The sequence below is a fragment of the Miniopterus natalensis genome, chromosome 14 (genome assembly GCF_054644295.1).
Source record: "Miniopterus natalensis isolate mMinNat1 chromosome 14, mMinNat1.hap1, whole genome shotgun sequence".
Classification (NCBI taxonomy): domain Eukaryota; kingdom Metazoa; phylum Chordata; class Mammalia; order Chiroptera; family Miniopteridae; genus Miniopterus; species Miniopterus natalensis.
The window spans coordinates 37354969-37368767 of NC_142094.1; the positions used below are offsets into that span (position 1 = coordinate 37354969).

Below are 13799 nucleotides of genomic sequence, written 5' to 3' on the forward strand. Positions count from 1 at the left end.
ATTTAAGGAAAAGTGGAAAAAACACAAAGGGGCATTATTAAAAAGACACAATAGTTTGGGGTGAGCTACTCAGATGTCCTCAACATTCAAAGTATTGGGCACAGATTCTCCATGTTAACTTCAATCTTGGAATAACATCAAATTTCTTTAGGTCCTTCCCAAATAGGTCAACCATCAAACTTTAGCTAAGAGCAAAACACAACAGGAGCCAATAGTATGATAATAATTTCTCCTCCTTGACCCCAATCTCTGAGGACACAAGCCTGAGGACCAGAATCAGGAGATCCAAATTCTCTTCTTGGCCTGGCTCTCGTTGGTCCATCTCCAAACTTAACCTCAGCTGTAAAATAAGGGCACCAGTTCTAGTGTTCTATAATTCTGTATTATTATGCTGTTATATAGAAGTGGTACCAAAACCGTGGAGTTTATAGAGTTGCTAAACTCTGTACTGTTCAGACCAACCAAATGATCCCTCTCCAATTTTCAGTAACCAATTTAAGTAGGATATTGTAAAAGTGACATATAGAAAGAAAAGGTAGACAAGGAGAATGGTGGTCCAGAAATCATTAGGTGTAAGGCATGACTAAGAGAAGTGCAAATATTTAACTTGGAAAAGAGAAGACTTTTTAAAGAGAATCTGAGAGTCTTAAGTACTATGAGATAGATGTCACAATGATGACACCTGGTTTACTTTATAGGATATAACTGGCCAATGGATAAAGATTGCAGGGAAGCATTTGACTCAATAGAAGAACAACATTTAATAATTAGGTCTGCAAACATATAGACTTCCTTTGAAATAAACTGCCTCATTTGTCACTGGATGTCTCAGAAGCAAATTGAGTAATTCTCTGGGCTATTTTAGAGTAGGAGTCAACAGACTTTCTGCAAAGGGATTTGAGGACCACATATAGTCTCTGTTACATATTCTTCTTTGTGCATTTTTACAGTTCTTAAAAATATAAAAACCATCCTTAGCTTGTGGGCCATTGCAAAAACAGGTAGATTGCTAATCCCTGTTCTGGAGGAGTGCTGTCCAATAGAAATATTACTCACATAGGTAACTGAAAAATTTCCAATATCTACATTTAAAAAGGTAAAGAGAAACAGGTGAAGTTAATTTTAATATATTTTATTTAATCTAATATATCCAAAAACTATCATTTTAATATGTAAACAAAATCAGTGAGACCTTTTAACATTTTTTAAAACCAAGTCTTTGAAATCAGTGTATATTTCACTTATTGCATATCTTGATTTAAATTAGTCACATTTCAAGTACTCATTAGCTCCATGTGGCTAGTGGCTATGATACTGGACAGAGTAGGTCTAGAGGAACTTGTACATTCCATTGAGAAACAAAAAAAGGTAACCTTCCAATCAAAACATAATTCTAATGATTCAAATCAATGAGGAAAAAATGGAACAGTCAATAAATGACTGTTGGGACGACTGGCATGCTAACTGGAATAATAAAGCTGAATCCCTTCTGTGCCTTACTCCGCTATAAATTCCAGGTAGAAATGAGATGGCAATGTAAAAAGGTAAAATAAACTCAAATGGACAATAAAGAAAAAAAATGCCAAAAAAGATGTTACTTTAACCACTGGATTGGTAAAGATTGAAAAAGGTCATATCCCCAGACCCACAATAAAACTGATTTTGTAAATCGGGTACTATTGGTGGGAATATAAATGTGTATGATCTTTCTTACGGGCAGCCTGGCAATACGTATGAACATATATCTCACTTCTGAAAATTCACCCTAAGAGGTAATTTTTAAATAAAAAGAACAAAAAGACGAAGGTATAAGGATATTCACTGAAGCATCATCCATGAGTGAAAACAACTGGAAGTCACTTACATGTCCATCATCATTAGGATTGATTAAATAAAATAAGGTCATTAACAATAATGTAGATTTCTTATAGAAAAGTACTGACATTGCTAGGGAGGGAAATGCAAGTTATTAAACAGCATGTATAATGTGATCTCACTTATGTAAAATTTAAAATTTCATGTAAATGTATATATTCATAAAGAGATATCAGAAGGATGTTTAATAAAATGTATACAGTGATTATATTTGATAGAGGTAGATATGGGATAATTTTCTTTGGACATGTTCATATATATTTATCTTCATTTTTATTTTTTATGATGATCATCTGAAACCTTTTATCCCAGAATTATTTTTATAACCTCAGCATTTTTTTTCAACTGGCACTCTTAGACGTATTTTTTTACTTGTCATTTTACATAGTATGTTACAGGAAACACACTGTGAACACATTCTTTCATTGACACAACACTGTCATTATTCACACATGCAACTATACTCTTAGGAGTATCTTTTGTCACATGTGACTTTACAGAGTGTATTATTATATGCAGTACAGTGTGGTAAACTCATTCATTCACTGAAATAACACTACTCTGATTCAATGAATTATTAGCCATCTTTTTTTTTACACTAAAACAAATTTATTTCAGAGACAACTTTTCCAGAACCTCTCTTCTCTAGATCGAGGCCTGCTGCCAAAGCCTGGGTAAGTTGTCCAGGGTTCCCCTGAGGTGGGCATGCAGCTCACTGCTCGGTCAAAAGCTCGCACTGTCTTTACTGTGTTTTTTAACTGAATTTATTGGGGTGACATTGGTTAATAAAATTATGTATGTTTCAGGTGAGCACTCTTAAAAATATGTTTTAAACATGTGTATTTACATAGTGACATACATGCACCACAAAGTGGTAAACATGTTCCTTCACTGAAATAATAAGCATGATGATTTTTATCTTTTCTGGTTAATAGTTAACTTAATTTTTAACTTTAAAAATTCCTGGAGAGAATCAACAGAAGTGTGTTAAAAGCAAACAAACTGCCCTCTTTAGTGAATAACACTTTCATAGGCTATAAAGAGAGTGGGGAGAAGTACAGGCGACAAAAAAACCAAAAGTGAAAGGAAGCCACTTGCCTTTCTTCAGTTAAGCTATCATTTGATTCCTGGAAAAGGCACAGGAAGGGCAAGTATTTTGACTCCATCATCTAGTGGTGGGTGATGTTTTACACAATAACACATACCAAAAAACAATTCCTTAGAGAGGAAAAGCATCCTTCAAACATATCTATGGAACGTAACATGAGAAAAAAACTTCCTCTTTAACCCAAACACTCTTCTATATAAATCTAGATACATATGCAGACTTAATATCACCAGAAAAGATCCCTAGATTTTACAGAAATGGCAAACGATGAATAAAGTAATATATTTTTATGCTCTCATAAATAAAAGCCTACCAAAAATAAGGGAAGCAGGATTATGTGAAAATTCCATTGCTAGTTTGCTCTCCACCCATCAACAAGACTCAAGTTGCTTAAGAGACAGACATGAATAAAGGTAATTTCATATAGTATCATTTTTCAGTCACTAGGTTTTCCAAGTTTGGGGTTTATAACATCTATAAAACCATAGGGCTATGGGATACAAATAATCTTTTCCTTTCCCATCACTGACATTTCTCAAAACCCTAGATCCTTTCTCTCACACAGTGAAAAGTTAGCATGAGGCTCATTCACAAAAGACTCACAGGATCTCACTGTCAATAAAATAGATGCCATGAAACAATCAGAGTGCCCCTGGGGGAACAGTCTCCAAGTAAAAAAGTGAGACACAAGAAGATGACCAATGTTAAATGTTTTCTCAACTGGGGGGGAGGAAGTGAACAGCTATTTTGAGAGTTAAAAGGCTGTCTTTTACTGGACTATCGAGCTAGCTCTCCACAGGCAGGCAGTGGAGACCTTTTAAGGGCATTACCTTTAGGAGGAAAATACGACTTGCTTTCAGCTTTGTGAGGCCAGTCTACAACGAGAGGTCCAAACCTGCGAAAGCTGGCAGTGATCTCATCTACAAAACAGAGAAGGCATCTTAGAGAAAAAGAAAAAAAACACTGCAAGCAGAATAGCATAAAACATGCCTTTTTATATAAAAAAACGTTTTGAGAGCAATTTTGTAAAGCATTTTTACAGAAGGCAAACCTACTAAGTAAAATACCAATTGCTGGGGGTACATTTGGTCATTCACTTTCATCCATGTAGTATGTGTTTCTAACTATAATTCATGTCCCTTCACTGCCAATACACTTGATATAAAGGACCTGGAAGAAAATAAATCTGACATTAGCTAAGGTGACCTCCCTGTCAAGTAAAAAGGAGATTTTAAAAATACAAATGTTCTCTGTTTTTTAAAAAGGCAAAAGTACACAGAATATTTAAAATATGCTTTCACTTGTATAACATAATCTCTAAGATCATTAACCTTAGATTATTATTATTATTAATCTAAGTGTATTAATCTGTAAGATTATTTTAGAAGTAATTACAATTGTTTTGCTGAGGAGTAGGGAAAATAAGTAGGTAATTCTATTTAGTGGTAGGAAAAGTTAAAGCCAATGGTTTCTTTCATACATACCTACTACATATCCTATAAAGAAAATGTTTCGAAAGTTATAACTCAATAAATTTATCTTTTCCTTCTGATTTTTGAGTCAAAGAAGAAGGTTATAACTTAGCTCCTACTCAGGTTTAAGTTGCCACTCTCTCAGTCATGATCAAAAAACTTTGTCTTAAAGAAAAATCCAATCGATTGATGAAATTAACATTAGTATGAGAACAGATTGGGGGAAAATGAGTTTCCGTTTGTGTACAACTTTAAAGCAGCAAGTCTAAAATAAAACTATTTTAGAGACTATTCTTCTCTCATCACACACAAAAAAGAAAATTATGATAAATTAGAGAAATGTCAGAGAATAATGCTGGCAAAACAGTTTTTTAAAATAATATCTTATAGTAGATCCAAGGCCTAGAACTAGAATTGTGGTTTTTTCCCCTTAAATTAACTCTGTCACAATTTTGTTTCATTTATCCATTTGATAAATATTTATTGACAAATGTTTCTCTCTGATCCGCAGCTTCCTCATCTATAAAATGGAGTTGGTACGATATGCCTCATAGGATAGCTATGGGGATTAAATGAGATACTGTGATGTGAAGCACCAAGCACAATAATGAGCTTATAGTAAGTTTCATAAAAGTTAGCTCTCGTTATTACTTTAAAATTTATCCCAAAATTTGTTAACTAGGAAATGGGACAGTATTGGAAGACTGCTATGTATAAACACATATAAACAGTAGACCTGAAGTACATAATCTATTACTGCTCCATCTATCAAATATTCTCTTCTCTGCTCACTAAGATATGAATATCCTAAAGCTGCCTTGGAGAGGAGAGGCAGGGTCAGATCACACAAAGAGCAAACCTGGCCTTTATAAAGTTGTTAATGAGCGCACAGTACCTTCGTCGATGTCAGGAGGAAGGCCTCCAACAAACACCTTTCTAGAGTAGCGTTCTACTCGCTCCCCATTTTGACAGCGAGTGGGAGAACTTAAGCCAGATGACAAGGACTGATCACCATGACTGTCATCAAGGAAGGCATCTTCAAAGGGAAAGAGAGAAGACCGACCTGCAACAAATGTGGGAGTTCGCACAGTTAAAATTATTTTCCTGGACAACAAACGTGTTTTTAGGAGCCAAAGGGCAGACAGAGTAAAGCACATAAGAAGATAAACTCTGAGCTATGACTTTTTTAATAGGATAAGCGACGGCAAATTACCAGGTCTAGACAAGTTATTACCATAAGTTTTGTGTAAAGGTATGTAAAGCACAGACACAACTGGATTGATACTAAGGAAGAAGCATCACATGTTGCAGCTGTTTTCGCTGCTAAAAGATCACCACATCTTACTCATCCAGTTCCTATTACTGCTGCTAAGGGTATTCAGCAAGTTATTTATCCTTTCCCCAGACATTTCTTAAAATAAATGAAAAAGTAATTTTTGTTCACAGATTTTTATTTGCTGTTTATGGTGATCTCAAAGGTTCAGTTCTAAAGATGGACCCTGATAGCCAAGGGAATATTAAACTGATGACAGAGGCTGATAACTTCTTTGAGAGCGGGACTAAATATGATTAAGTTTTCCCTCCCATTCCAAGCTATTCCAGTTTGAAAATAAACATCTGCTACAATTAAAGATGGGACAGGTAAATGAAAACATATAAGCTAAGACATGGAAGAAGAGATGTAGATGTGGTTATGACATTTTTTTACCCTACTGATGTAGGCCATATTTTATATCACTCAAAAAATTATTCTCATTGTTAACTCTATAGCCAAATAAAGTGTACAGAGTAAAGGTGCCTATCCACTCCACACGACTGTAAGAAAGATACTAGCAGTTACAGTCTGTTAATAAATGTCACACAATAATGCCATCTGGCATTACTAAATAAAATCTAAGTTTAAAAACAAATATATTTCCTGTTTGAGTCACTGAGTTCCTGGTAAAACTTTCCACTAAGTTCCACTCTAGAAACAAACTGTCTTGAGCACTCTAACTTTTGAAAAAAAAAGAAAAATTCCCCTCTAAAATAAATTCATAAACTCTTCAAAAAAACAAAACAAAACAAAACAAAACAAAACAGTGTCCTCCCATTTAAGTCTATCCTGTCTTTATTTCCCTGAAACCTAGGTTCTGCGTCACTACAGTAAACTCTCTGAAACAGAATATAAATAGCCTTAGAAAAATACTGACCATTTATTTCTTTTACAAAAAAATAGTTACTAATATAACTCTGTTTATTTTATGAACCCAGGTGGTATAAGAAAGGCACTGTTTTGATGTTGTGAGTTAATAAATAAAAGGACCAAAGAAATTTTTGTTCAGCTCTTCCAGCTTAGCTGCAAAGAAACAGAACAAAATTGGTCACCTCACGTCACCTAGCTTTTCTAGCCTGACAGGAACAAACAATAGACAGTAAATTCTCATCCCTTGATGTTTGTTTTGATTACTGGGGGGAAAAATAGATCTGCAGCAACTATAGGGAAAATGAATTCCCCAAAGACATCAAGAGATGTTCTCCCACGGCTGTCAGCTTTGCTTTTCACATAATCCACACTTAGTGAATTGTGTGCCTACTTGTGATAGGAACACACCCCAGTCAGCATTTCCCAAAGAATGTTCCTATCCCCATCTCTGACCCTCGACAAAAGTAACATGAGATGCTCGGAAAACAAAAGCTGGTGGCGGGTGGGGTGGGTGGTGGTGGCTAATAATACTGGAAAACATTGCCCAGCTTATGCCCTTCCCATAGATTAACAATCCACATTAGAATAAAAAAGGCTGGGAAAAGTTCCACAGTAAAATAAATTAATCCAGCATCACCTGGATTTAAGATAAAGGAGACTTTAACATACATAACTCAGTGGAAAACACTTGAAGAAATATTTATCCACATTCCACGAACACCAAACAAGTAAGATCATTATTTGGAAGTCCCTGGCAAAGAAATCAACTCTGGCCAGAGAGAAAGGCAAGTACAGAATTATAAAATAGAGGGATAAGTACTAAGGGAAGACTTTTTACCAAATGACACAAAAACACAACTTACTGCCCTATGCGAGATGAGGGCAAAGAGACCTTTAGAGTGATTTTACAGGAGAGCAGTTTTGAGCAGAGTCCTGAGGAAGGACCTAAGGTAAAGAACAGGAATCCACAGAGAAAGAACTTTCAATGCAGTTTTGATTTTTCCCTCGAAACCTGCTCCTCTCAATAAAAATGACTATTATCCATACCCACTTCAGTCCACTAAATCTAAGAGTCATCCTTGACATCTCCATTTCTTTCATACTCCAGTTCTAATCAATCTCTCACCATGACCTACCTATTCAAGCTATAAAATAATCCTTCAAACCAGTCAGTTCTCTCCATGTTTGATCCTAATAGCCTGGTCCAGATCACCATCATCTCTCCCCAGAACTACCAGTCTAATGAGTCTATACAATAGCTTGTTTAGCCTGATTTCTATCCTGTACCCTACAATACTTTCTCCACAAACAAAGTCGCCATGTTCAAATATTAATCTGAACATGTGGCCACACTCCTCACCCCTACCTATAAAACCCCTCAATAACTTCCCATTGCTCTCTGGATAAAGTACAAACACATCCCTCTGGTTCACTAACCTCCTTTGAATTTCTTGATTATTTCTTCTTGCCTCTGGCTCTAAGGACAAGGTCTTCCCCCTAACCAAAACAAACAGCCTCTTTCCAACCCCCTAATTTTCCATTTAACTCCTACCAATTCTTCAGGTCTCAGCTGAAAAGTCATTTCCGCAGGTGGAACAACCCTCACCTTCTATAGTAGGTTAGGTCCCCTTTTCCATCCACTCACAGCACTTTTCTTAACCCTTTCCTCAATGACCATTAAACTGCTCTATGGGTTCTTATTTGGTATTTCGTTCCCCATTCCCGTTACACTGTAAGCTCTGTTAGGAAAGGGACCCATTTAACTTTGTTCATCACTGTATCGTCATGTTCTAACAAGGGAACATAAACAGCACTAAATAAATGTTAAAAGTGAGGCAGCATCCAGGAAAGGAAAAGAGCATGTGACAATTGCTGCAGGTATATGCTGGGACACAATACACGCTGTGACGATGGCCAGAGATGGGACCATGCCCCAGAAAATTGAGATCTTTTCTATTGCTTCTATTTGTTTAAGCATTATATTCTATAATACAAAAGAAATAGGAAATTACCCCATTTTCCAAATTTAATATTTCTTTCTAATACTAGCTTTTTCTTTTTCTTTTTTTAAACTATACTCACTCCCTGGAGACTCTTATACTCCCATCTAAGCCATCTCTCATTCTGTCACAATGAATTCTCTAAGATGCTTGTGACCATGTTATTTCCTCTACCCCAAATCCTATAATAGCTACCATTGCCTCCACCAGCAATTTACGCCCAGGGAGAAGAGGGATGGGGTGAGAGTTTGAAGAAATCTGTGACTGTCCAGATGAGAGATGAGGAAGTCTTAAACCAGAGCAGTGAAGAAGTGGATGTTCAAGACATCCTAGAACAAAGAGAACTTGCTTTCTGCATGGCTAACGTAACCACAGCTTCCCCAAAGTATTCTGACAAAGAAAATAAAAGCAAGAGTTACTTGTAAAAATTTGGACTGTTTTAAAAATTGGTTATGGATACTTAAACTTTCCAAGGTTTTAAAACCAAATCTCTGTTTTATTTAGTATTTAGAGTACAATAGACTTTAGTAATGAAAATGCTAAGAATTCACACATACATGATGTTTCCCTAACTGTCGGTAAGGCAGGGGTGGGTGGGTAGGTAGGTGGCAAGAGATTAACCAAAGAATTTATATGCATGGATGCATGACCCATGGACAGAGACAATAGTGCGGTGAAGGCCTGGGGTGGGGTAGAAGGGGGTCAATGGGGAGAAAAAGAGGACATCTGTAATACTTTCAACAATAAAGATAAATTTATAAATATATATATATCTCAGAGCCCAATCCCCAGGTCTATTTAATCTGAATCTGAGGAGGTCAAACTTAAAAATCTGCACTTTTAACAAATCTCCCCAGCGATTCCTGTGCTCGTGTTTAAGAACCATGGAAATGGAGATTGCCTATAGCAGGCAGCCACTGAAAGAGATATTGTGTGAAGTATATAGACAGATAGAGCCTTGGGAAATATCCAAGTTCAATCAAGTTAAAGAAAGTGTATCCTCAGGAATGGAATGTAAAATCTATAATCGAGTCAATTTCACTGTAACGGGACTGCCTGAAGAGCTGATGGAATAAAAGGTTAGTCTGTAGGAGGCATTTGAAAGAAGTGAGGAGTAAGAACTTGTAGTGTTTACCCAGCACAGGCCAACAGGAGATAAAAGGATTTTATCACACTGGTGGGGTTACTCCTCTATGGAAGAGAATGGTCCATCTGTTGTTTCTATAGCCTGAAAACTGTCTATTTCCCTATACTCTACTTACAAGCTCCTGAAAGACTGTTCTGTAAATGAATTCAGTGGGTTGCTATCATGAAGAGGTGACACTTGAGCTAGTAGGCAAGTAATCAGCCACTGACATTGTATTTCTACTGCATCCGTTTCCATAATAAGTTAAAGCAGTGGTGTTCTGATCTGTCCAGTGGTGCCTTGCAAGGCTGATATTTGCGCATTCACTTGGTTGACATAAGTTCATACCCACAAGACAAATGTTCATTCACTTGTATCCTTCTAGTATACTTCTTTTCTTTAATGAAAACATTCCCCAAGACCAAAATGTTTTAAGCCATGTTACTTACCAAAAAGTATATCCTTATGTATCTAGTATACAAATCTGCTTTAAAATCTCAGTACTTCCATATTCAAGATTTCAAAAGAAGCAAGAGAGAAGTTTCTCAACTGCCACAACTTGGTCATTTGGCTTTCTTTTCTACCAAATGGTCTGGTTTTCTGACACCTATTTTCAATTAATAACTAGAATATAATTTTTGGTCTAGTAATTAGAAAAATACTCTCTGCATGTACAGATGACTTAAACTTAAAGGATCCTTGTAAGAAAAATGCCAAATAAGAAACCTGCACAGCACTACTTAAGCATAGAAGGCTTGTCCAAGATAACTCTACCCTAGGAGGCTTCCTTTCCTGCAGCTTCTGATGAAAGCAAAACCCACTGGCCATGTTGGACTGTCACAGCAGCTCCAACCTCACTTCTGAGCTCCCACCAAAGCCTCTTTGTCAATCCAATAGCGCCAGGGCACTTCTGGACCAGTATGTCCATTTCAAGCCTGACCCTTTTCATCTTAGTTTTACAAGTAGCTCAGGAAATAGTCACTGAGGGGATTTTTAAAAAATGGATTATGAGGCATGACCCTTTAAAAAAAACAAAACTGCCCGTAAATCAAGAGTCAGGTTCCAGCCTATGCTTTAATCTGTGACATTGGCCAAGACAAACCACTTACCTGAGTCTCACTTAAATATTGAGAGATTTGAACTAGATGAGATTTTTCAAATCTCTGGGGACAGCAAAATTCCTTTTATTACACAAAAGTCTTACATAAATCCTAATATACAAATAGATAAAAATACATCTTTCTTCGTATTGCTATGTGGGTATCTCTTAGGAATCACAAACTGAATCTGTTTATAAATGAACTCTTGACATCTACCTTAAACCTATTCTCTCTCACTCCCATTTCAATATGTAGCCTCACAATTCACCCAACTGCTGAAGCTAGAACCTGAACATCGTTTTGAGTCTTCCTTCTGATTTACTTTCCACATTCAATTCTTGAATCTAATGCCATCAAAGAGGGTAGATTCTGCCCTCCATAATCTATCTTCCATTTATTCACTTCTTTCCAATTCCATTGCCATTACCCTGTCCTAAGCATCGTCATCTCTTGCCTGGACTGCTACTATCATTCTGAACTAGACATCCCACTTCTCTCACACCACTCCAAACAGTAGGCAGAGTGCTCTTTTAAAAACATAAATCCAATCACTTGACCCTGCTTTAAAATATTCATAGATTTCCTCTTGTACTTGGACCAAGTTCAAAATCCTTACCAGGAGCTAAAGCCTAGCATGATCAGATTTCCTTCCTTCCTCCAATCTCATCTTAAGACAGTCTCCCCTCTCCCCTTCCAAGCTCAGCCATTCTGGGCTCTATTAACTTCCTCAAACACACAAAGCCCTTTCTTTCGTCAAGCCCCAACCCCTTTTTAAAAATAACAGCTTTGCCCGGCCGGGTGTGGCTCAGCTGTTGAGCATGGACCTAGGATCCAGGCAATTGGGGTTCGATTCCTGGTCAGGGCACATGTCCTGGTTGCGGGCTCGATCCCCAGTCAGGGGCGTGCAGGAGGCAGCGGATCAATGACGACTCTCTCATGATTGATGTTTCTCTCTCTCTGCCTCTCCTTTCCTCTCTCTGAAATCAATAAAGATATATTTTTTTAAAAAAAATAACAGCTTTATTGGAATTAATTCACACATCATACAATTCATCCATTTAACCCAATAGCAGTCAATCCCCGTTTTCCTCAAACCCTCTCAGCCCTAGGCAACCACTAATCTACTTTCTGTCTTAATAGATTTGCTATTCTGGACATTTCATAAAAGTGGAATTATATGTGATCTTTTGTAATTGCCTTCTTTCACTTAGTATAATGTCTTCAAGGTTTATCAATGTTGTGGCATTTATTAGTACTACTTTGTCTCAAGCTTCTTAAAGTAGCTCTCTTATAATGTCTGGAAGTTTCTTTAAAATATTCTAAGGGGAAAATGGAAGAAATATATGAAATAAAGTTGGCCAAAATGTTGATAATCATTGAAGCTAAGTGATGGATATACAGTTCATTAAACTATTCTATTTTTGTGTATGTTTGAAAATGTCCATAATAAAAAGTTTAAAGATAGCTGTCTTTCCACCTTTTTGGTTTCAGTTTAAATAACATCTCTTCAGAGAAAACCATCTTATGTTAGAGGGAACCTCCCATTTTTCCTGCCTACTACTTATCACAACTTTTGAGTATAAAAATGTTTGTTTCACTTATTTATTGTGTGTGTCTCTCTCCTATTAGAGTGAATACTCAGTAGGGAGACAGAACACATCTAAAGTCTAGCCCAGCATCTGACACAAACACAAAATGAATGAAATTAGGTGGACCACCAAGAACCCCTCCTTCATTATTTTGGCACTTTCTTGCAAAGGTGAAAAATCATGCTCAAATTTTCTGATTACAATGAACAGTAACATTTCAGAGATTATAATCATGAGCACTCAAAAATTTCGTCAGCTATCCATGTTTCACTCTAGAACCATCCATTCCTTTAGACAAGAAAACTCACATAATCAGCTGTGAATTAACAGGATAGCATGTTTGTACCATGGTTTCACTAATATAGCTGATCTCTCCTCCCTTGGGCAAGGCTTTGGCAGAAAGGCCCAAATCCAACGTGATACACAAGTTTGTTTTACTGAACTTTCAGAACCACTGTTGTCAACAAAGTCATCCATTTAATATCAATACATTTTTAAGGGTTAAATATATAAAGAAGTACATTTTACAATAATAACTCCAATAGTAAAGTAACTCCAATCATTATTTGTATTTGCTCATTTACATTGTTTAAAAAGATATTTTTCATTTTCCTTGCTACTCTTTACCTAAGAAATTCTGTTAAACATCAAGGGTACTGCCACACACCCAACATGTCTACATATGGACAGAAGTCTCCCAGAGTCCATAAAAATTAATGTACAATGAAAAGCATGACATATATTTTAATCAGGTGTGCTGCTAAACGTAAGGCAAAGATCTTACATGATACTACCTGTTGTACTAGTTTCTAATAGGGGCTGCAGTTGTATAGGACAGCACATATCAGAGCTTGTGAAAACCAGAATACTCCTGAAAGAAAATGCTACAATTCTCTGGCGTTCTGTTGATGCCACAGGGAAATAACTTTTGTCTACTAAAATGCATCTCTACAGTAAAAATGAGTATCAATAGGAAATATAATTGGATATTTAAATACTTTATATACAATCAATAGTCATTTTCAAATCCTGTTCTTTCATATCTATTCTTCTTCCCTACCCTAACTACTGCTGCTTCAACTACACTACTGGAAGCACTTGGTTTGCCAGAGTCTACCCTCCAATACTTGTTTCCCCATCTAAGCCTTCTGCTGATGCCCAAGTTTTCTTTGTTTTTTTGTGTGTGTTTTTTAAAATATATCTTTATTGATTTCAGAGAGAGGAAAGGAGGGAGACAGACAGAAACATCAATGATGAGAGAGTCATTGGGGATCGAGCCCGCAACCCGGGCATGTGCCCTAACCAGGAATTGAACCGCGATCGCCTGAATCATAGGTCGACGCT

General features: G+C 36.6%; 1 protein-coding gene across 4 annotated transcripts in view; it reads right to left on the minus strand.

The window, feature by feature from the left end:
- CPEB3 (cytoplasmic polyadenylation element binding protein 3) overlaps positions 1–13799 on the minus strand; it is a 127402-nt gene that overhangs the window by 56296 nt on the left and 57307 nt on the right. For 3 of the 4 annotated variants that reach the window (XM_087824445.1, XM_087824444.1, XM_087824447.1), the window contains 2 exons: positions 5351–5518; positions 3814–3903 (listed from right to left, as the gene is read on the minus strand). In XM_087824445.1, the coding sequence (XP_087680571.1) occupies positions 3814–3903; positions 5351–5518 (258 nt within the window). The remainder of the gene's footprint in view (positions 1–3813; positions 3904–5350; positions 5519–13799) is intronic. The other variant, XM_087824446.1, reaches the window with a different exon arrangement.